The 25018-nt window shown below is 32.7% G+C and overlaps 1 protein-coding gene across 1 annotated transcript; it reads left to right on the top strand.

Moving 5' to 3' along the window:
• Positions 1-619: 619 nt before the first annotated feature.
• On the top strand, positions 620-25018 carry LOC127709521 (uncharacterized). Its single transcript, XM_052215126.1, has 15 exons — positions 620-648; positions 1814-1992; positions 3939-4112; positions 5335-5577; positions 5996-6120; positions 6998-7168; positions 7536-7631; positions 8882-9025; positions 11704-11812; positions 12108-12334; positions 15793-16032; positions 20829-21270; positions 22149-22318; positions 23093-23320; positions 24806-25018. The coding sequence occupies exons 2-15, from the start codon at positions 1848-1850 to the stop codon at positions 25016-25018; spliced, it is 2727 nt and encodes a 908-aa protein (XP_052071086.1). The 5' UTR covers positions 620-648; positions 1814-1847.

Below are 25018 nucleotides of genomic sequence, written 5' to 3' on the forward strand. Positions count from 1 at the left end.
TTTAGGATAAGTGCTAGAACTATAGAAGAGTTGTCAGACAACTACAAGAGGGGAACCAGTGTGAATGGTGATTGTTTAAATTTTCTTGTAAAGGAATCAGAAGGCGTTATGGTGTTGAACCTACTGAATGATGATACCCAAGGCTATGCAATAACTGTAGGAGTAACTGTTACAAATTCATTACACCAATCATCAAATAATTTCACACAGTTAATTATAGGGACATCGACAACAGCTCCTGATATATCGCTCATGTAAGTACACAGCTGGTCGTGGGGACATCGACAACAGCTCCTGATATATCGCTCATGTAAGTACACAGCTGGTTGTGGGGACATCGACAACAGCTCCGGATATATCGCTCATGTAAGTACAACGTTGGTTATATAATGATTTCAACAACAGCTCCTGTCAAATCTCTTATGTAATTACACGGTTAGTCAAGTGGACATCAACAGCAACTCCTGATATATTGCTCATGTAAGTATACAGTTGATTATGGGGATATCGACAACAGCTCCTGATATATCGCTCAAGTAAGTAAACAGCTGTTTGTGGGGACATCGACAACAGCTCCTGATATATCGCTCATGTAAGTACACAGCTGGTTGTGGGGACATCGACAACAGCTCCTGATATATCGCTCATGTAAGTATACAGCTGGTTGTAGGGACATCGACAACAGCTTCTGATATATCTCTCATGTAAGTACACAGCTGGTTGTAGGGACATCGACCAAAGCTCCTGACATATCGCTCATGTAAGTACACAGCTGGTTGTAGGGATATCGACAACAGCTCCTGATATATCGCTCATGTAAGTACACAGCTGGTCGTGGGGACATCGACAACAGCTCCTGATATATTGCTCATGTAAGTTCACAGCTGGTTGTGGGGACATCGACAACAGCTCCGAAAAAAATCACTCATTTAAGTAAAACGTTGGTTATATGGTGAATTCGACAACAGCTCCTGAAAAATCTCTTGTGTAATTACACGGTTAGTCAAGTGGACATCAACAGCTACTCCTGATATATCGCTCATGTAAGTATACAGTTGATTATGGGGACATCAACAAAAGCTTCTGACATACCGCTTATGTAATTGTACGGCTGGTGATTAGAAAATCTACAAGAACTCCTAATATATTGCTCATATAGGTAAACATAGTTATGCGGATATCGACAACAGCTTCCGGCAAATCGTTCACGTAATTACACAACTGGTTATGTGCAAGTATTATCCATATTAAAATAAGAAGATGTGGTATGATTGCCAATGAGAAAAAAGTGAAATTTTTATAAGCAATTATAGGTAACCGTACGGTCTTGAATAATGAAAAAAAAACCATACCGTATAGCTAGCTATAAAAAAAACTCCGACATGACAAAATGTGAAATAATTCAGAGAAAACCAACGGCTCAGTATTTAACAAAACAATCAACGGAAAACAAATACAGACATCGATTAAGGATAACAACTGAATAACAGGCTCTTGACATAGGACATGCATAAAAAGAATGACATTGTGAAGGGGTTGAAGATATTTGTGAGCGCTCAATCTTCCCTCTAACCTGGAGTAGTGGTATAACAGCACAAGAAAATAATCAATAGAAAATTTAAGTTCTTTAAATTACACGTTATTTCTCGAATTATCAAGCATTAGAAGAGCATTTCATTCGATTGGACCTCTGATAGCACTTACGTACATCCCATCCTCAAGATAGTTTTATTTTTTTTTATTTTGAAATGAAACAAAACTAAATAAACCCTTTTAACGTTTGTAATTCAATTGACGTTTTTGTTTTATTTAGATGCGATTTGAACTGTGATAAGAAGTATGCTACAATGTCAAAGTCCATCATGGTAGCTGTGTGTCTTGAGTGTGAAAATAATTTGACCAATCTGGAGTACCATTGGTCACTCAGTTGGTATGATACATCAATTCAACAGTATGTAACAGAAAAGGACTTTGAATCGATGACTGACACAGGTATCTTTAACTTCTTAAAATATACTGTAAAGACATATATAAAAGAGGACATGAAAAAGACTTAACACTTCACTTATTTAGTTTTCGATGCGCTAAGAGTCGAGAAAACGTTGAAAAAATATGGTGTCAAACTATATAATATGATATTAACTTTGTCATTCGCAATGGAGTAGATATTCCCAAAGGCACACTGATTTATCCCTTGTTCAATAAAGACATAGTGCAAGTCGTTTCTCCGACCTTATATGATTTGGACGTTACATTTTTGTTCAACAATATTTGTCTATATTGAAATGATTGCTTGTTGTTTTTAAACGTCCAGTGGCAAATAGTGCATGCATAACCGGGACAAAAACAAATTAAGACGTAACTTAATCGAATGCCCAATTGATTAATGGATTGATGTTTCATGTCCAGTGATAAATATTTCATGGATATTCACATATTCAGGACAATAATATGGTTATACATGTATACAAAAAGTCATATATTTAACACATGGTGTTGTTTGAACTCATTCAACATTTTTAATGAAGTTCTTTAATGTATTGTATTAGACTATTAATAAAGTTCAACTGCCATAGTACATAATCAACTGATTAGTTACATAGTAGTAATGTATAGTTTGACTTTTCTGTAATGTTCTGAGCTCTTATATGTATAACTTATACACATAAAATTGAAAATGGAAATGGGGAATATGTCAAAGAGACAACAACCCGACCAAAGAGCAGACAACAGCCGAAGGCCACCAATGGGTCTTCAATGCAGCGAGATGATCCCGCACCCGGAGGTGGTCCTCAGCTGGCCCCTAAATAAAATTGTGTATTAGTTCAGTGAGAATGGACGTCACACTAAACTCCAAAACATATATATGAACTAATATTAAAAAACATACAAGACTAACAAAGGCCAGAGGCTCCTGACTTGGGACAGGCGCAAAAATGCGGCGGGGTTAAACATGTTTTGTGAGATCTCAACCCTCCCCCTATACCTCTAGCCAATGTAGAAAAAAGAATCATATAGCAATACGCACAGTAAAACTCAGTTTAAAAGAAATCCGAGTCCGATGTCAAAATAGGTAACAAAAGAAACTAAGCAAAATGACAATGATACATAAATAAACAAAGGACTACTAGCAGTTACTGACATGCCGGCTCCAAACCTCAATTAAACTGATTGAAAGATTATGTCTTCATCATATGAAAATCAAGTACAATCCCTCCCTTTAGGGGTTTAGTATGTTGGAAATGAAATGTCTTACCCTTGTAAAATAAACTATCATCCTTTAGACTAGTAAAATACATTTTGACTACAATTGAAATTTTCAACTGAACCAATTGTAAAAGTCTGGACCATAAATTATAAACGAGTGTTCAAGTGAGTCATACTTTGTCTTTCAATCAATTTACAGATATAGCAATATGTGCATTAATTAAGCAATGGAAACCCTAACGATTGCGGTCAATTAAGACATATGCACCCTATTTTCACACTGTTCAGTAGCTGTAATTTGCTGTACACAATAAATACTCATTCATCTGAGCAATACTGGACTAACTGCAAACAGAATGTTTTTAAACGTAGCTGAATTTACCGAAAGGAAAATATTTGAAAAATAACTATGTGTCTTTACAGTACTCATATTTTTTTTTAAACTGCAGACATGTATAACGGAATGCTCTAATTGAATGTGCTTGTAAAAGACAAGTGAATTAGAAAGATTCATGTTTCAGTATATATACGATTACCTGTATGGTTATGTATGGCCCATACATCGAGTGATTTGGTAATCATGCAGAAATCAATCTAAACATACAAAACTAAAATTCCGCTTTATAAATGTGCAACTTCCTTTTCTTATATAGTTACAATGACGATATTAATCAGTGCTTATTTAGTACCTCTTTGATCATTATTGTATTGTATCATGTCTTTTTAAAAAGGTACTAACAGGAAAACTTTAGTTATCTTAGAAAATCAGGTGAAAAAGAATACCAAATATTTGTTGGTGGTAAAAGTGAACCGCATCGGAGAAAAAGAAGAAAATGGAGGAAGACTAATATTTTTCACTAACATGCCTCCCTACGGCGGATCCTGTAAAGCTTCAAATAGTTCAGGTGTGTATGAATAAGCTATATTTGATTAATGAATAAAATTGAGAATGGAAATGGGGAATGTGTCAAAGAGACAACAACCCGACCACAGAACAGACAACAGCAGAAGGCCACCAACAGGTCTTCAATGCAGCGAGAAATTCCCGCACCCGGAGGCGTCCTTCAGCTGGCCCCTAAACAAATATATATACTAGTTCAGTGATAATGAACGCCATACTAAACTCCAAATTGTACACAAGAAACTAAAATTAAATATAATACAAGACTAACAAAGGCTAGAGGCTCCTGACTTGGGAACATTAATTAATGTTTATAACTGATATTAGAACAATGTTGCTACATATTTTGTATAAACTTACAAAAAAATATAAAGTCGGGATATGTAGAAAATGGTGCTATAAATCAGTAAAAATTAAAGAGAGAAATTAATTTCAGTTTTGGATTTGAGACATTAATTAGATAAAGCAAGAAAATACTCGAAAGACAGGACAAAAAGCGATATTGGCTTGTTTTCGTAGCAAGTTAAAATAAATTTCATATTTTCCGACAATGATGTACATATTTTGTTTTAATCATGAAAGAGGTAGGGCCTATTTCCCCTGAAATTGTTTCACACCAGGACATCGAAAAAAGCAGGATAACAGGAGACAATATTTGTATATTGTACAGATTAAACAAAAACATATTCGTATACTTGTTATTTGTGAAATAGTTGGGTGATATGCTGGATACATAATAATAAATGAAACAAGTTCTCATGTAGTGTAAGGGTTTGTAAAGACTTCATTTGAAGCTTAAAAAATAAAAACATATTCGAATTCATTTGAACATGTTTTGATATTGTTTATAAATTCTTCTTTCATGAAAAGATTAAATTAGAGTTTAATCAATGTGTTTACCTTTAATTATTGGTCTTAATTTCTACATCAGGATTAGCCTGCGAACGAAGACGAACAATTTTGGGCAATGTTTGACCTTTGATCTAATTTAGTAACATTTGACCTATTGTCGGTTGAGCAGGATATTAACACAGGTTTTCGTTACAATGAGTGTCTTTGAAAGTTTGCTGTGATATATGTTATGTCTACATAAATTCCAGTCCTAAACGGTTCTTACAATATCTTAGGTATTGTATTTTTTTTTTGTAATGCTATTATCAGAGAATAAAGAAGAAGTGATTATCCACATAATTTAGCATATTATAATATATTGTTGTTTTTTTCAGCTACTGGAAGAGCTGCAGAAATTTTGAACACACCTGAAGACATGATTCCCACCGGCACAGCTTCGTCTACTTTGTTTGCTATTCTCTGTAAGGATTGGAAGGATGAAGGTTTGGAAACAGACCAAGATGAACAAAGGGACGCTGAACAAGAGAATCCTCTTCTCTATGAATATTTCTTGTATCTGAACCACACTGATTACCGTGGAAAACGTGTAACAGAAAAAATACCCATATACAGAGGAGGTAATAAGATAATTTCACTATGAGTACGCTTCAAAGTTTTTGACGCTCATTGAATTTTTATGTGTCTATATGTATGCTAGGTTTGATATGCAATTATTTATACAGTCTGTTGCGATCTCAAACAAACTTTTGAATGAGTTTCATGCATCAAGGGAAATTCTAAATGCGATAAAATTACATCTGCTTATAAATTATTTGTCAGAACTATGGTATTGTAACATTTCAAATATGATTTAAAAGCTGGAAACAATGCCTATAAAGCATGACAATTATGAAAGCGTGCGAAATGTTATTGTTTGATAAGACGACATTGACATTCTCTTGTTTACTATATATTCCAAAGGAACAATGAAACAATGATATGAAAGTTTATATGATTATATGCTTTCTTTTCGTCACGAAATTGTTTCTTTAATAGGAGAAAGTACGGCATCAGAATTACGTCTACCTGTAGGAGACCAACAGGACGATTATGTTATTCAAGTAGTTGTAACTGTATTCGACCGATTCGGAGATTATTCCAAAATGTATTTGAAAGTAACGGTGAGATGAAACTAATTAGCTGTGTTAACATTCAATATGAGAAAACAAAAGCTAGAATCATGAAATTCGAAATGATAAGACTATTCTACACTACCACTAAATGTTCTCAATATATTCCAAAAACTAGGAAAAAATATTATTCTAAACACAGTAACTTTAGTATTTACAATATCAAACAATATTAGTTTAAATTAAAGATATGTGCTACAAGTAATATCTAAGTATTGTCAAAACCCCAGAATCAGTATTGCATCTCTTTGTCAATAAATATTTTGTTTACGGGTGGTTTTTAGGGAACATGGACATTGGTATTGCCTAGATATTTTGATTCAATAACACCGAGTTATATGTGTTCTCGCATAATACATATACGTGACATCAATAACACCGAGTTATATGTGTTCTCGCATAATACATGTACGTGACATATTTGAGTTTCGTTCATTGTTGCAGTCAGGCCGTCGGTTCTCTCTTTTAAATTGTTTTTCATTTTTTTCACATCATGGTCGTATATATCTTACTACATGTAAGGGTTATACGAATTGTTAAAGGCTGTGAGGACACGTGTAATTATTCAGATCTTTGTCCTCTACAATTGATGAGATCAACCCCAGTTTTTGGTGGGGTTCGTTTTGCTCAGTCTTTAGTTTTCCATGTTGTGTTTTGTGTACTATTGTTTGTCTGTCGGTCTTTTTTTTTTTTAGCCATGGCGTTGTCAGTTTATTTTCGACTTATGAGTTTGAATGTTCCTCTGGTATCTTTCGCCTCTCTTTTGTCTCATTAGCAATCAAACCACATCTCCTTACAAATGCTTGGAAATATATTTTACAAAAATAAGAATAGAAAATACAAATAAATGTTCATTTCTTTTATAAAGTGTTTACCAAATGATGAATACACACCGACCAATGAAGGAGATACAAATAAAACAAGTAAGATGCTTAAGAATTTTGATGATAACTACGATATGACTGATGCTGGTGGCAATGATATAGCAGTGTTTCGCCTAATGAAATCTACGGCTGGGTTTTATAACAATTTGACATTTGTAAGTTTAAAATAGACATTATTTTGATCACAGTTTCTGAAGTCGAAAAAATGTCAGAAAAATAAAGATTGTTAATTGTACATTGCTCTTAACTGATTAAGAATGTTCTTCCGTTGCTATTCAAAAGATAAATTAGTTTTTCTTTCGAGTTTAAACTTTTGAATTTTACATCTTTACATGTACAATAAATGTACATGGAGTCCACACATTTTCCTTTCTGACCTCCTAAAAGAAAAATTAAGTGTATCTATTTGTCAAAAAGCATAATCTAAATGTTCATTAACATTGAGCAAAATGTAAATTGATTGATCAGTTTAGACACAAACTACTAATTCATGTTTATCGTTACTTTTATTTTATCAAAAAGGAAAACTCAACGACAAAGGCTGATACTTCATCATTGGAGAAACTTGTCTCATATGACGATGAGTTACAGGGGGAAGTTCAAAATACATTGCAACAGGTAAAATGTTGTTCCACAGTATTCTATAATCTCAATAAAATGGTAACATTTTGATTCTACTATTCTATTCAATTATTTACTAAAGATAGTTTAAGAAGATGGAATAAATAGAGGCCAGTTTCTCCGGCTCCTCAAATTCAAAAATCAAAATGTATTATAAATCTTTCAAATAACATCCTTCAACTAATGACAAGACATTGGTCTGTCTGAAATCATTTGTGTTTGTTGTTTTTCTATATATTTGGTAAAGGGCTACAAACATCTTGTATTTCAAGCAAGTCGTAGAAAAGCTAAAATGACCTCATTTTGAGATATTTTTTTGCTATTAGATATAATATAGCAAGGCTTAATTCATACAAGTCTTTTACTGTAAACATCTTTTCTTTTACCAGGAGCCATGTACATTGAACAGGATGTTTTAACATGAATAGTTGATGAATTCTGCTGATTCTAAAAATACGTTTTATTCTCAGTCGGTTGCTTTTTAGCTCTAAAACATGACAATTAGTATTAATATGTATTTAATCCATTCAAAATATGAAAAGCTTATTGGGTACGAGGAAAAACAATAGAAGGTGCAGGTATTGATCATAACCACAGGTTAATCGATTGGTAAATTGGAGTGCAATTAAAACAATATGAAAAGCATATTGGGAACATTTTGTACGAGAAATATAAAAAAAAGTGCAAGTATTCATCATGACCACAGGATAATCGAAGGCTAAATTGGAGTGTAACTAGAACAATATGAAAAACATATGGGGTGCGAGAAAAAAAAGGAAGGTACAGGTATTGGTCATAAACGCAGGCTTATCGATAGGTAAATTGGAGTGCAACTTAAAACAATATGAAAGGATATTAGGTACGAGAAATATAAAAAGGGTGCAAGTAATCATCATGACAACAGACTAATCTATTGGTAAATTGGAGTGCAACTAAAACAATATGAAAAGCATATTGGGTACGAGAAAAAAAAGAAGGTGCAGGTATTGATAAAAACCTTTTGTTTTATGATAGGTAGATTGGAATGCAACTTAAGACAATATATGAAAGCATGTTGGGTACGAAATAAAAATAAAAGAAGATACAGGTATTAATGATAACCGCCGGCTTATCGATGGGTAAATTGGAGTGCAACTAAAACAGGGAGTGGTCATTCTCAGCAACCAGTATTGCAAAAATTCGAAATATCACAACGAAATTATTTTTAATTTTAATGTTGTATATAATTTATTCTATTTTTATTTAAGCGAAGTCTAGATCTTATTACTAAAGTATCAGATAAAGTACCAGAAAATTCGTCGCTGATAATTTTGCCTGCAGATACCATATTGATTGCAAAAACCATACAATCTTGTATATCTAACATAGATGTCATGACAGAAAACTCATCAGTAAGTGCTCTTCTCTTTGGTGTGTTTTTTGTGTGCTGATGACAATTATTATTCCTATTTCTAACATTTTAAGAAGTTTAAACACTTAACCCAAGCATTTTATTACACATGTGTAAATTTGTTTGAATTTGCATGCTTGTATTCAAAAATAATATTTTTTTCTAAAGAGGTGACCGACAGCAACATATTTGGTTCACTTAATTAGGATACAATGCAGCAATTATTGAAAGAGGAGATGGTAGTTAAATGTGTAATGGGAGGGGTCTAATCTTATTTTTTATCTGATTTTAAAACAATATGAAACTAGCCTGTGTTGCTCACATAGGTCTACGTGCATCTTTAACAATGGACACGCTACAAATTGTGGACTAGAATAGAATTCATGAAAAGAAGATCTTTTTTGTTGATCTTGAATTGCTGATATTTTTTTTCTGTTTACAGTTTCTCTCTATTTTCTGAGTTTTTGCACAACAAATAAGGTCAATCACTGCAATAAGGAGTGACGATTTCCGCTATGGTTGACCATTTTGTAGAACATGTTTAATCCCGCCACATTCTGTATGTATGTGCCTGTCCCAAGTCAGGAGCCTGTAATTCAGTGGTTGTCGTTTGTTGATGTGTTACATATTTGTTTTTCGTTCATTTTTTTTTGTACATAAATTAGGCCGTTAGTTTTCTCGTTTGAATTGTTTTACATTTGTCATTTCGGGGCCTTTTATAGCTGACTATGCGGTATGGGCTTTGCTCATTGTTGAAGGCCGTATGGTGACCTATAGTTGTTAATTTCTGTGTCATTTGGTCTCTTGTGAAGAGTTATCTCATTGGCAATCATACCACATCTTCTTTTTTATATTGCTAATCACTTTGCTATTCAAAGTGTCTATCTGTCTATAAAAATTTTCAAGATAAGAGGCAGTATACAAAAAATGGGTTAAATCGTCGTTAAAGAGAAATAACTCCAACAAGGAGTGAACTGACTATTTCGACCAGTAAACTTATTTGTAGATCTTGTCTTACTGGTCATTTTGGCTTATTGAAGTTTCTATCTGTCTTTCATAGTTTTTCAGATATTAGGCATTTAAACTCCAATATGGGGTCGTCAGACGATTTCAACAATGAAACTTATATGTAGATCTTGTCTTGTTGATCAGTTTTGCTTCAGATCTATCTCTCTATTATACTTTTTTCATATATTAGACAAAAAAAGCAAAAACAAAAATTTTTAAATCTTGACAATACCACTAATAAGAAGTCGTCTGACGATTTCGTAATTTTGACAAATTTGTAGATCTTATCTTGCTGATAATTTTTTCCATTTGAATTATCTCTATATCTCTGAAAATTTTCATGAAAATAGGCAAAAATGAAAATAAACTCCTAGTTTTGATGTAAAGTGACAATAGGTAGATCTCAACATTCTGAACATTTTTGCCCCTGTAAGATTTTTTCTATTTATAGCGGTTTTCAAATCGATAGCATTTTACCCCTATGTTCTATTTTTGGCTTTTTGGCCATGTCAGCCATGTTGGTTGGCAGGCGGGGTTATCGGACACATTTTTTTAAATTAGATACCCTAAGATTGTGGTCAAGTGTGGTTAAATTTGGCCCAGTAGTTTCAGATTAGAAGATTTTTGTAACAGTTAACGGCAGACGATGGACGCCAAGTGATGATAAAAGCTCACCAGGCCTTATGGGCCAGATGAGATAAAAAAAAGAGATTTCTAAACCAAGGAAAACCCATCAAATCATCTGTAACTTTGTCAAACGTATGTAAAAAGATTACAAATTTTATAATAGAAATGCAAATAATGTTATCACTTAAACCAACGTTCATTTTCAATTTGTTAATCAAAGTCAAGCTATGACTATCTGTACTGATGGTATCATTTATTTCCAGTTCAGATAAGATCAATGCATTCAACGTTGTCATCAAAAGTTGAATTATTTAGTGAAAGTATATTATCTACAATATGAATTTCAGAACCATAAATTGATTTATAGTCCCGATGGTTTCATCAAATCATAAACCTGTTCCTTTTTTAACATTCATAAATTATCCATTGAATGATTAAGAAATGATAAAGAAACTAAGGTTCCAACTCACTCTGGCAAAGTTTATATTAGGTTCTTTTATTATCCGTTTTGGTCATATAGCTTATCATAGTGTTCATGTATTTATACATCCTTGGCTCTTAAATGTTAGGGTTTGAGCATTTTTGCGAAGGTTAATTAAAAAATGAGCATCAAATTTATAAAGTGTTATTTGCATTTTATGAATGTATTTCTTAAAAAAAAAACAAAGTTGGACTCATTACGGGAATATGTCTTTAAGTTAAAGGTTACTTGTTTAAGGCTGTAGAAGTCAAGTAATTGTATATCGTTGCAGGAGGACGGAGACTTAGATTGAATGTTTACTCTTACTCACCTCTTCCCCCTTTTGTTTGTTGGTTTTCGCATGCTGCAGTAACTCTAAAGCAATGTGTAGTTTTGCTGATAGAATATGTGCTGGTAATTTGGAAAGAACTTTTGTTGATCATTGTTTCATTTTAAATGTTGAATCGCCAAACATTTGAATAAAAATACAAATGAGACAATTATGGCCTCAAACACAAAACGAGATTCTTCAATAGTATGTCATATTGTTTGAAAAGTATGTTTAATGAACATTTTCTATCTAGGCAGAAGTTTCTACAGTTGCATATAATTTGATACAAAATATACAGAAAGTGTCTAACAAAATTCCACTACCGATGACAGAGAGAGAAAACATCCAGGAAGCAACAGCGGGTAATTATGAGGCGTTTGAATTGTAATTGTTGAATAAAAAATTTTACTCTATAACTGCAGTCCTCCATCTGTGACATATATATTTGGTATGCAATTTTAATAGCATTGACACATTTCATTTCTATTGAGATTGTTGTGCCCTGTCCCTTTCCTATTGTGAACTTTAATAGTAATATATTTTCTGTCTATCAGTACAAACGATAAATGAACGAGCATGTCCTCATTAATGCAATTTCAGTAAGAGTGGTAATCTTGTAAATATAGCATACAGTGATAGAACTGTATTTTTCTTTAGATGTTCTTGGGATATTATCTGAAAATGTTGAATTCCTGTCGACTGCTAGCCAAGAAAATTTGAATAAGACCCTGACGAAAGAGTTAGTTGAAGAGGAATTAATAGAATACTACAGATATCATCCTGAGGGAATAGAAGGTTTCCCTACAATTACAGATGTACTGATTAATTTAATGCATGAAAAGAAGAGAAAAATACGCGAAAGACAAACAAATATGGCTAATAGTGTAAGTTAACATATTTTGGGTAACAATTGCATTGAATCAAAGTAAATGGCTTCGTCTTTTTCTTGATTTTTTATCCATGTATGGTAAATTGGTACCACATACTGCAACTATCAAAAGTTGCAATTTGATGGTGAATTTAAATTTTCTGAAATGGATGAAAGTATTATAAATCCACTATTTGTATGTCGTAGTATGTCTTAAACATACACATATTAAAATTTGAATTGCATTTAAAAAATATTATTTGAATTGCATTTAAAAAATATTATTTGAATTGCATTTAAAAAATATTATTTGAATTGCATTTAAAACATCTGTTTCTGACATGAACATATTTGCGCATTGTGGCACCATCGAACACAACAAAAAAGTTTACGCTTTACTATGATTCATTGACAAATCAAATAAACTATGCCATAGATATAAAGATTTAGTTTGGAAGTTTGGTTGTACCTGTAGAAAACTTATTTTTAACGGGATAGCACATCTTATTTTTTACGGAGATGTTGTTTACCGAGCCCGGAAATTTAGATACGATCCGGATAAACTCGATCCTTTGAAATAAACTTATTCTAAAAGGTTACCAATTCAACACTATAATTAGATCTTTGAATATTGTTTTTATTGGTATTAATATTGATTTTGTTTTCAGTAAATTAAAATCAGAATCAAACTAATTATTATTTTTATATATGTATGCACATTCATGGCTCTACAATCTGTCGATACCTGTATCTTGGCATTACACAAGGTCATGTTTTTCTCTGACTGTTAGTGACGTCTTCTACTAAAACCATTGGATGTTGGATGTGTTCTGATTGATATTCTAGTCTTATTTTTTTATTAGTTGTTATTGGCTTTGAACTACCTGTCATTAACTGCGAGTACTCTCAGGTCTGTACTTAGAGTCTTTTTGTTGTGGGGATGTATAAGTACCCTGCCATGTCCATTCTTCGTTTTTGTTAGATGTATTTCTGTTTTGTATCGATCTGATGAGTTAAGCCTTTTCAACTGATTTTTGTAGTTTGTTCTTATTTTGTACTGTTACACCACTGTCCCAGGTTAGGGGGAGTGTTGGCGCACCTTCAAAATAGTTTAATCCCGCCACATTCTGTATGTGCCTGTCCCAAGTCAGGGGCCTGTAATTCAGTGGTTGTCGTTTGTTGCTGTATATCATATTTGTTTTTCGTTCATTATTATGTACATAAATAAAGCCGTTAGTTTTCTCGTTTGAATTGTTTTACAATTGTCATTTCGGGGCCTTTTATAGCTGACTATACGGTATGGGTTTTACTCATTGTTGAAGGCCGTACGATGACCTATAGTTGTTAATTTCTGTGTCATTTGGTTTCTTGTGGAGAGTTGTCTCCTTGGCAATCATACGGTTACCACATCTTCTTATTTTTATATTGATTGAAGACGTTATCGAATTGTACGTTTAACACTTAAACGACTGTAGAAGGTTAAATAAAAAAATCCAGACTGGATAATAACGTATTTTAGAACAAGGGATTATTATCTTTATCTTCGAAACAACCTTATGACTTTAACCGAGCGTTGAATTCGTGGCCCAAGTTTTTGCATTTAATAATAAAGGGATCTCAATTTAACCTATACATGTAGATGTAATGTTGTTATTCAGTATCGATTATAATACTTTCGAATTTTGTGATTCGCTTCCGCTTGCCATTTTATTTATTAGATAACGGAATACAATAATAATAAACAGATAAAATCACAAAAACTAACGGATTTTTTCGTTTTAAAATTATTATACGGAACTACAAAAATATGATAATTGCAAAGGCTATTTTGGACTTCGAATGATGGGTATAGCGAGGTTTATCAATCTCATGTAAAGAAAATAAACTATTGCTTGGTTTTTCTAATGATTAAATTTTTTTTACTTTATCTAATGACGATATTTTTTTACTAATGCAGAGCATATTAATTGGTACAGTTATTGAAAAACAAATTATGATTTATCAAGGGAGATAACCGAGATAATTTATTTCTATGAGAGGTAGTTATTGGATTTATATAATGTGTTATTCTAGCTAGGAAACGAGAACGGGATCCAATTTTATTTATTTTTATTTTTCAAATAAGCTTATAATAGAAATTTCAGAGCGCACCACTCATATTACTAGAATTGCGTTCGTCGCGTTTCTTCTCATATTTTATTTCACGACTGTATATCATCTAGTTTTCTGTATGTTTCACGTCACATTATTATGATTTCCTTGTACAATTCTGACAAAATAGGATAATTTGCACAATTTAGCTTACGAAAAAAAGTTGGTCGGCTTTATTCTTGTGTTTCTCCTATCAATAAACGTTAGAACTTAAAGATATGTAAAACCCCGTTAAAAGGGGAGTTTCAAATAAACGATTTTCCCTTTCCTGAATAGCAACATACATGCATCGTTGTATGGCGCATATCACAGATGATTTTTAAAACATTAATTAACATGAGTCAACTACAAAAAAAAACTTTGAAGAAAACATAATCGCTTTAAGTACACAGTTTATTAGTTATCTTTATTTTCAGTCAAATCTATAATCATTACTTCAAAGTTTTACAAATTGGCGGATCATTATGTGAATATACACGTGCAATAGTTGATCTTGGACATATTTCTTTAAGGGATTCATGTTCCTTGATTAATTTTTTCCTTAACACATTTGACTTATTCCCGATCGAAGCGAAACTGTTGTCGTATATGAGGGGTTTTTTTTCGTCATGATAGTTGTCTAATTGCTATAAATTTTCTCAAGTTCAATATACTACATTAAACTGTATTATGTGTTGTTTTTGTTGTGTATGCGTCATTTGTATGTCACCAAATCAACGAAGACAGCGGCTTTTGAAACTTGTTTGAAATTACGCAGGTGTTAAAAATGATGCACTTTGTTTAACTCTTCTATCAAAGTTTTTTTTCATTTCTGATGTCCGTGGTGAGAATTTTTAAGTGTTGATTGATCTATGTTGCTCCGATAATTAACTGAACTTGTTATATCTCTGAAAGTTTAACGAATGTCACTAGACTGATTGTTGAAACAACAATAGGAGTAGATGATTGTAGAATAAAATTCGATTCTGATATGTTCTTTTCCCTATCTTTCAAGTTTTCTTTACTTTATTAGATATTTAGATATTTCCGAATTAGCAAGGAATTTTTTTTCATGTATTTCAGAACAAAGATAACATCCCAATTTTTGCATACAATTTTTCTCTTGTATATTTCGCAATTATTAATCTCGTATCATTGTATTTTGTCGAAAATTCAACATAGTATGAAATTGTTTCTTTTGGAATTTATAGTTGGAATGTAAAGGTAACGATATAATTTCTCCTGACTATGCCAGATGGTTTTTAACGTTTTAATAATATCAAAGCATATTTACATATTTCCTTGATAGAAAACATTTATTGCATAAATAAAATATTTTTGCAGACAAGCGTCACAGTGGATAAGCTTATTGGAACACTCGATTCAGCTATCAACATTACATCTTCAACAATAGCTTTTGGGGAAGGGGAGAAAGTTGTGCAACAAAATAACTTAAACGTCAGTATTGAAAAAGATTCCACAGAAATGTTCCTAAATCGGTCTGAAATTAAACGGGACGGATTTTCATTGGATTTACAGAATGACACTCTTGAAAATATCACCGCAACAGAACTGGAACTCCAGGTTAGTGAATTAAAGCAACATTTTAATTTTGAATATATTTTAGATATAAAAAAGTTTTCGATGAACAGGTTACTTATATTTTCAGTCAGGCTCAAGCTCGATATTTTATGCCAAGCCAACTAAAAGAAGCCGGAGTCTCTAGATAGAACCACCAACCTAGGATATCTTTGTTGAAAAAGACCGGAGTTGAACACATCTTCAATGAGAGGAGTTCAAACTCACAATCTCACTGTCGACAGGTTAGCGACCACTGTAGATTAAGTATATGTAAGAGAATGATAATCCCTTTCTTCATGAATAAGTACGAGCGTTAGCGAGTACTTATCATGAAGTAAGGGATTATCATTCTCTTACAAACTTAGAATATTGTAAAGTGCTCAAGGCTCAAATGATCTATTCAAGAATTAGTTTCATTGTCAGTGCAATGTTTATAATTGATGCATGACTTCCTTTTTCGGCATGTCATTTATGGATAAGTTTAAGTGATGTGAGGACTTTCTTATCATTTGGGAAATATTAAAAAAAAATGCGTTATAGGTATTAGGTGACACAACAGTAGAAAGAAAAGGTATGAATTGTATGTTTCCTGATTGTGAGTATGAATGCAAATCATGTAATATTTTAGTGAGGAATTATCCTGTTTTATTTACAGTTTAAATCAATTAATACATTAGAGTTACAACTAAATTTTATTTCACAGCCAATAATTTGGTCCGGCTTTTTACATCAAATACTGTTTCAATATTTCAGGGAAATGCTAAAAAATAATGCCCTTAAAAGTTTTTAATATGTTTAAAATTTAATTCCTGTTTTTTATCGGAATAATTGTATTGGAAATAACTATTCTCCCCAACCGCTTATCAAGTAATCAAAGTTTTGGAAAGCTAAAGATTTAGGTTATTTTTTATCTGAAAGATTTTTTTTCTTTTTTTTTGCATTGCTTTGGTAATGTTTAATTTTATAGTAATTTGAAGTTATTAATATTTTCATAAATAAAATTCACGGTACCAATTTTACTGCACCAGTAAACTTCAACTTATTTTGAGATTTTTGTTTGTTTCACAATTCAACTTTTAGTCAGTTTCAATCACTGTGTGATAAAACCTTTCAATCTGATAAATGTGCTTCGGGGCAGTTGTAACTCATTTATAGAAACTCTTTGTTTTGAACTGTAAATAGACCCAAATAATAGGATAATCCCTTACTAAGAACATGATTTACATTCATTCTTCACAATTAAGAGGCATCCAATTCTACAATTTCATTGGTCGAGAGTACTTTGCTATATTCTAAGTTTTTTAACTACTCTACCACCGAGCCATTGCCCTCCGGATATATTAGGAAGAATTAATTAAATTTGTTCTTAACGTTTTATCCAGCTGATCAATATAAATTTGTATGGTTTAAGTACCCGCCAAACTCGTTTAGTCCATCCGCTTGGTTTCTTGCCTAGCCAGTAAGTTTTTTATGCCCCACCTACGATAGCAGAGGGGCATTATGTTTTTCGGTCTGTGCGTCCGTTCGTTCGTCCGTCCGTTCGTCCGTCTGTCCCGCTTCAGGTGAAAGTTTTTGGTCAAGGTAGTTTTTGATGAAGTTGAAGTCCAATCAACTTGAAACTTAGTACACATGTTCCCTATGATATGATCTTTCTAATTTTAATACCAAATTAGAGTTTTAACCCCAATTTCACGGTCCACTGAACATAGAAAATGATAGTGCGAGTGGGGCATCCATGTACTATTAACACATTCTTGTTTTTTTGATAATTTAACGTGTGTGTGTGTGTGTGTATCTATTAAGTGATACGGTGCAGCTTGATATATGCTAAGGATATGTGCTTTTCATCAAAAACCGTGAATAAGCATTTTCTGCTTGCCTAGAACACACTGTGTATATGGCCTATTGCCATCATTTATCGTCGCTTTTCCGTGGTCGACAAAAAAGTTTTTGTTCTTAAACCACTTCAAAATGCAAGCATTGTCTAATTTTTTTAGAACTGTTTTCGATAGAGAGCAGGAGTAAAATGTTCAGATGTCATGATCTACCTGGTGTATTTTTTGACAAAAAATTCAGAGGACTCCTTATGAGAGTTATTGTCCTTAATCGACCGTTTTTACCACTGTTTTGTGAGTTTGGCTCTATATTGAAAGCTATAAAAGAGAGAGAAATTTTGAACGGCATATAAGGTCTAAAAATTAGTCAAATGGCGGCCGACATTTTCCGTTGACTCGTAATGGGAGTAATATTAATTACTCTTAAAATACAAAATAAGTTGGTATGGTATGCTTGCCAATGCGACAACTATCTACCCGAGACAAAATGACGCAGATGTTAGCAACTATAGGACAACGTTCGGCCTATAACAATAAGCAAAACCCATACGGCATATCCTAAAACTTGACAAAATGTAAAGCGAGAAAACCAAAGGCCTAATAAAAAGTTATATACAAAACAAGAAACGAAAAATAAATATAATATACAACAACAAGCATCAACCACTAAATAACAGGCTCCTGAATTTGGACATGCACATAAACAACATGGCGGAGTTAAACATGATTTGCCGGCGACAACCCTCCCTGTAACCTTTGACAGTGGTGTAACAGCACAAACAAACTACAAAAATCAGCAGAAAAGGGCTTAACTCATTAAATCGAAACAAAGCACAAAAACATCTGACAAAAAGACTCAAGACCAAAGTACCGATCTAAGAAAACTCGCAGTTACTGAAAGCTATTTCAAAGCTAATCACAACTAATATAAAATCAGGTATTGAAAACAAAAATATTAATCGGTACACATCCAATTTAATTTAGTGTAAAGACGTCACAAACATGTTTAACCTCGCCACATTCTGTATGTGCCTGTCAGTGGTTGTCGTTGGTTCATGTCGGTCATATTTGTTCTTCGTAAACTGTTTTGTTATAAGTTTGGCCGTTAGTTTTCTCAATTGAATTGTTTCATATTTTTTTATGTCGATAGCCAACTATACAGTATGTTTTTTTTTCTCATTGTTGAAGGCCGTACGGTTTCCTATAATTGCTTACATCCACTTCATTTGAACTTTGGTGGATAGTTGTCTCATTGGCAATCATACCTCAAATCCTTATTTTTAAATAGACAATTTTTCCAATTATTGCGTTTTAGTGGAACCTAAAAGTAGATCACTGTATAAAAAAGAATAAAAAATATATATATAACGATGCCGAAATCATCAATCGAATCCTTATAGCATTTTTTGCGATTGAATGACGTTTTTTACCCATTTTTGAGTTTCAGGTGGTAACAATATCAGTAGAGGGAAACTGTAAACATAAACAAAATCATATACAAGACAAGATCTACACATGTTCAAATAAGTCTACATGGCATAAATCGTCAGTCGACCATTTATAGAAGTTTTTGCCCTTAGAGATGATTTTCTACCAATCTTTGAGGTTTAGGAGGAAATTTCAGTATATAGAGGGAATTGTGAATTGTGATCAGCCAAAATTGAATCTAGAACATAAAGAGGCTACAAATAAGTCAACTTAACTAAAACTGTTATTCCGGTCTTTATACGAGTCATTGCCTTTGAAAAAACGATTTTTACTTAGTGGGGGGAGGGGGTGTGGCTTGCGAAAAAAATATTGTTCATTAATTAAAAACTGTAAATAGCAAAAATGATCAGCACAAATGGATCTACAGTTAAGTCAAAAGGCCGAAATTACAGTTCTTTTTGCACTTGAATGACGATTTCTACTCATTTTGCATGGACACAATAACACAAAGGGAGAAACTGTATATTCAAAAAATGATCAGTGAAATAAGATATTTAAATAAGTCATGATTGAAATTGTCATGCGACTCATTTGAGGAGTTTTTGTTAATGTTGATCTTTTTTCTCTTGCGTTTTTTTTTGGCGAAATTTAAAGAAGAAAGGGAGAAACTTCGGCAAAGGTGACCTGCAAGACAAGATAAACAATTAAGTCATCAGAGCCAAAATCCTCAGTCGCATCATATGAGTAATCATGACACATTTTACAAATGTGTGTTATGGCTAAAAACATGAAGATATAAAAGATAGAGAGAAAATTTAAACTGCAAAAATGATCAAAAAGACAAGATCTTCAAATAAGTCGAACACGTCTTAAATCATCAACCTCATCCCTATAGGAGTTATTTTCCTTCAAAGAAGATTCTGATTATTTCTTGTGTTTTGGGTGAAAAATATAGAAGATAAAGAGTAACTTTTGCCTTTTTTGTCTTTTACAGTAAAACTATAATGAATAGACAAAACATAAGTTCAACAAAAAACTATAAGAAAGACGCAGTGTCCTCATAAAATAGATATTCTGGTTGAATTGTATCAATCGTGTGTTATAATGCCTAGTGTACTACACATTCTCCTTGGAGCTTCTAGTTGTCAAATTTATCAGTTTTTGGTGTTATATTGAAAACTATATAAAAGTTAGAGGAAAACTTGAAACGGCGAAAATCATCTGTCGTCTCCTTATTGGAATGATTGCCTCACCCGAATAATTTTTATTTTGGTTGGTGTCCTCTGAATTATAGAGCCAGTCAGCTGAGTAATCAATGAAGTTTTAAACTGTATCAATACATGATTTAGAAACTGCTTACCTTCCTAATTCGCATGAGTTCACACCGATGTTCGGAATCTTTGATTTTTCTTTGAAGTATTTTTGAACTGTTGAATTTTTGTTTGCTTTTGTTTTTGGCAGTTTCGACTTATGCTTTTTAATTTCTCCATTGATGTTTTCTTATATTTTAATATCTTTTTTGTTTATAATCTATAGGTTAGCGTTTTCAAGAAATCACCGCTTTTGCATGCTGGTGGACATTCTCAAATCAGAGAGAGAATTATCGGAATATCTGTGCGAGATGGCAAGCGGGAAAATGTTGACATTCCATTAACCATGAGAATTCAGAACGAGGGCATAGCGTTCGCAACTGAACACAGTGCTTCTGTAGGAGATAATATGGAATTCGTTAGTCCCCTTCAAGATAAAAATGATGCTGTTCTCATTTATTTAAAACCTGAAGGTTTCGATGATACCAATATTGACGATTACAATTTCACGGTGTTGATAAAATCAAAAATATCTCCTTCCCTCAACGATTACGATTTTTCCGAAAAGATTTCTACAAGAAGTTGGACAGTTTTTGGTTTCAAGGTTTTCGTTCCTAGTATGACACTGGAAGAAGGAAATATTGTTATAGCCATAAATGCTATCGAGGGTAAGAAATCGTAGTTTTTTTCAAACATTATTGTCGTTTTTCTTTTAAAAAAAATACATTTCACGAAAGGAATTTATTTTATCTGTATTACTAGTATTCGGTGATGTCTAAGTACACTTGCAATCAGAAATAAAACTTCATTGGTTCGTTCATTATGACATCGGTGATATGTCCGAGTCAAAGTTATATGGGCCGGGTTAACGCATTGCACGTCACAAATATATGTGTCTGTATGAAATATTTCTGATCAATGGGGAGCTGTGAATCATTCATGATGAAGTTAACTATTATAAACCAAATGATATTGGTCAAAACTTACTTTGCTAGTCTTATTAAGATCTGAAGACAAAAATAGCATAAATATATAGTATTAACTCAATGTCAAAAAAGTATTAATCTAATTTTGTTTTTGTATTGCAGCTAAAAGGGCTTCAATAATAGCCATCATAATGGTAACACCAAAAAAAAATTTGTTTCGCTCTTAAATATCCCCTAATTGTTAGGAAAAGTGATTTAACATAAACGTGTACATAATATAATCGTTTCTTTATTTAGGAAATAAAGAGAACTGTACGTGTAGCTGCATTATAAGCACTTATAAATTACTCGATACGGTTGAGAGTGTCTCACATCTTTCTTTCCTTTCCAAATAATCTCATACAATAGATATAATAAGCAACTTGAATATATTATCAAATATGAATCTCCCTACACTGACAAGTATTACTTATCAAGAAATAAACAATCTGACTCCTTCATTTTGAGTCAAAGATACATTTTTATTGGGTAACTTCCATTGAACAAAATAATTAATTTCAAATATTTTGTGTTTTTATGCACTTTAAAAAAAAATATTTTCATTTTACATTTCTAAACAGGAACTACAGAAGAAAATACAATAATAACCAATCGGAAACGTAGAAGTATTGATGACGTTGAGATTAGCACAAACGAAACTTTGTTAACAAATATGAGCATTGCCATAGTAACTACTGGTTGTAGATCGTTTAATCCCCAATCACAATCTTGGAATCCGAATGGCTGTTCGGTATGTATGAAGTTTTCATTAGAAAACGTTGATAAAACATTTGACTTATTGTAAAATATAGGATTTACACTATTGGTCACAAAGATCCCAGCCTTTGTTCCTTTTTCATATACATATGGTGTTGCGTGTAATGTAAAGGAATGAATATTTGAAGTTTTCTTCTTTGATACAAAAGGTAAATGATGATGTGGAAAGGTTAAAAGGTTATCGAATGAATAAACAAAATGCCAGCAATCTAGAAGACAATGCATTACAAAGGCGATAGAAACTATAACAAACATACACTACTATACAAGGATAAATGCACATGAAGATAGATTGGTTAATTAGTGTTTTAACGCCACTTTCAACACTATTGTGCTATTTCGTGGCTGTCAGTTTTTATTGGTTGAGGAAGCCGGAGTGCCAGAAGAGAACCACCGACCTTCGGTAGGAAAACTGACAATCCTAGTCAATTAAGATTGGAGTCGAATGCAACTGCCTTGTGCGGGATTCGAACTCACAACCTCAGTGTTGACTGGCTAGTGATACAGTAGTTGGACTACTTAGACCAATCGGCCACCGAGGCCCCATATGAAGATAGAAGACAATAACGAAAACAATTTAACAAAATTAATATACACTCCGCAAATGTTAACTTATATAGAGTTACAAACGTTGAAAGTAAGAAAAACTACGTTGGTATTTTATGAAAAGATTCAACACAAAACAAGCAAAACGCAAAGGCCCGATTTTGTAGAATTCATTGATATTTAATTATCTTAATTTTTTTAGGTTCTGCCATTTTCATCTCTAAACGAAACTGTATGTAGATGTCCTCCAGCAGCAGGAAAATTTTTTGCCACTAGCTTTTTGACTCCAAACCTTATTGACTTTACTAATGTGTTTGCTCAGTTTGATGCTTCAAATGCTGCTGTCTATGGAACCATGATAGGCTTATTTTTAATATATGTGGGTTTATTTATATACTTCAGACGAAAGGATAAAGCCGATGTTTTTAAAGTAAGTAAAATGTGAAATTAAAAGAAAAAAATCATTATCCTTTTAAGTAGTACACTGTTTCGAAATTTATACGACTTTTTTTTATTGAAGAAAAAATAATCTTACAAATAAATACAAGGAAATTTTAAATTATGTCATTGAGACTACAACCCTTGACTAAAGAATCCACAATACATATCAATGACGAGCAATTGCACGCACGTATGGAAAGCAAATACCGAAAATGTTAGTACCAAGGTCAAAGGTCACAGATGACAATAACTTTTGAGCTTGAATCTTTTGTCTCGAAAACCGTTATAGATAGAGAAAGACAATAATGCAAAAAAATCGCATGGCAATATCTACATTTCACTCATATGGTATAAAATTTTCTGATGACTCATTAGTTATTGCCCTTCAATACCTCTTTCGTTTTTTTTTTTTCTTTTGTTTTTTTTTCTTTTTGTAGTTTTGGGGTAATATTTCGCAAATTGTAACAGAGAAATACAGAATATAAAATTCACCACTACACAATTTTAAAGTGAGACTCTGTTCAAAAGCTATTTGAAATTGTCATTTTGCTATCTTGCTATGCTTGCATCATTAACAGACATATTGCGGTAAACTTTTACCGTACATGATGCGCATCTGACCGAAGGTTGAAATTCACGAAAAGTCTTCTTGAACATTTGAGATGCTATGAGAGATTTTTTTGTTTAAAGTTCAAAGGTTTTCATAACATGATCAGAATATTTGAGCAAAAAATAATAAAAAAAAAAACCCAAATACAATAATATCTTTGCACATAGCCACTCTGATATCGTCAGTTTTTTTATATTATGGTTTGTGAAATATGTTGATTTTCAAAATACAAATACAGGACGTTACCATTATAATATTCTGTAAGACCTCGTTTCCTTCTTAATGATACGATAGTCCCCAAATCAATGAATAGCACGCACATATAAGACTTTAACAATTTTGACTTTAGCTAAATTCCGATGTTTATACTTATATAAGCAACACGGCGGGTGGCACACGTGGAGCAGAATTTGCTTACCGTTCAGGAGCACCTGAAATCACCCACGGTTTTTGTGGTGTTCGTGTTGCTCAATCTTTAGTTTTCTATTGTGTATTTGTGTACTGTTGTTTGTCATTTCGTCGTTTTTCGTTTTTTAATTTTTTCCCATGGCATTGTCAGCTTGTATTCGACTTATGAGTTTGAATATTCCTATGGTATCTTTCGACTCTCTTTTACATTATGTAGGATTTTCAGAAAACAAACACAATAATGAACTTATAATACTTTGAAAGAATGAACCAAAAGAAAAAAAATAATTTGATAGCTTTTAAACAATTGACACCACACATGCCAGAGATATAGGGGTTGGTCTGTCATCCTTCATTTGATAACAAAAAACTGACCTCTGTATAGCTATTGACGAACAGAACATTATTTAAGAGATTATACATAATACTTATGAATGTACTGAAATTCAATTGTAGTGGGTGCCATATATCATGTGTGATAACAAAGGCTGTGATGAATATTTTTACATGGTAACAATTCATACTGGTCTTCGTCCGGTATCCGGCACCAAGTCAAATGTTTGTTTTATAGTAGCTGGGGAAAATCAAGACACCGGAGTTCGAATGCTGTCTGATGGAAACTTGAAGGCAAGGTTTAATGCTATGAAGTGTTACTGTTTTATTATTTAA

The sequence above is a fragment of the Mytilus californianus genome, unplaced genomic scaffold (assembly GCF_021869535.1).
Source record: "Mytilus californianus isolate M0D057914Y unplaced genomic scaffold, xbMytCali1.0.p SCAF_7, whole genome shotgun sequence".
NCBI lineage: Eukaryota > Metazoa > Mollusca > Bivalvia > Mytilida > Mytilidae > Mytilus > Mytilus californianus.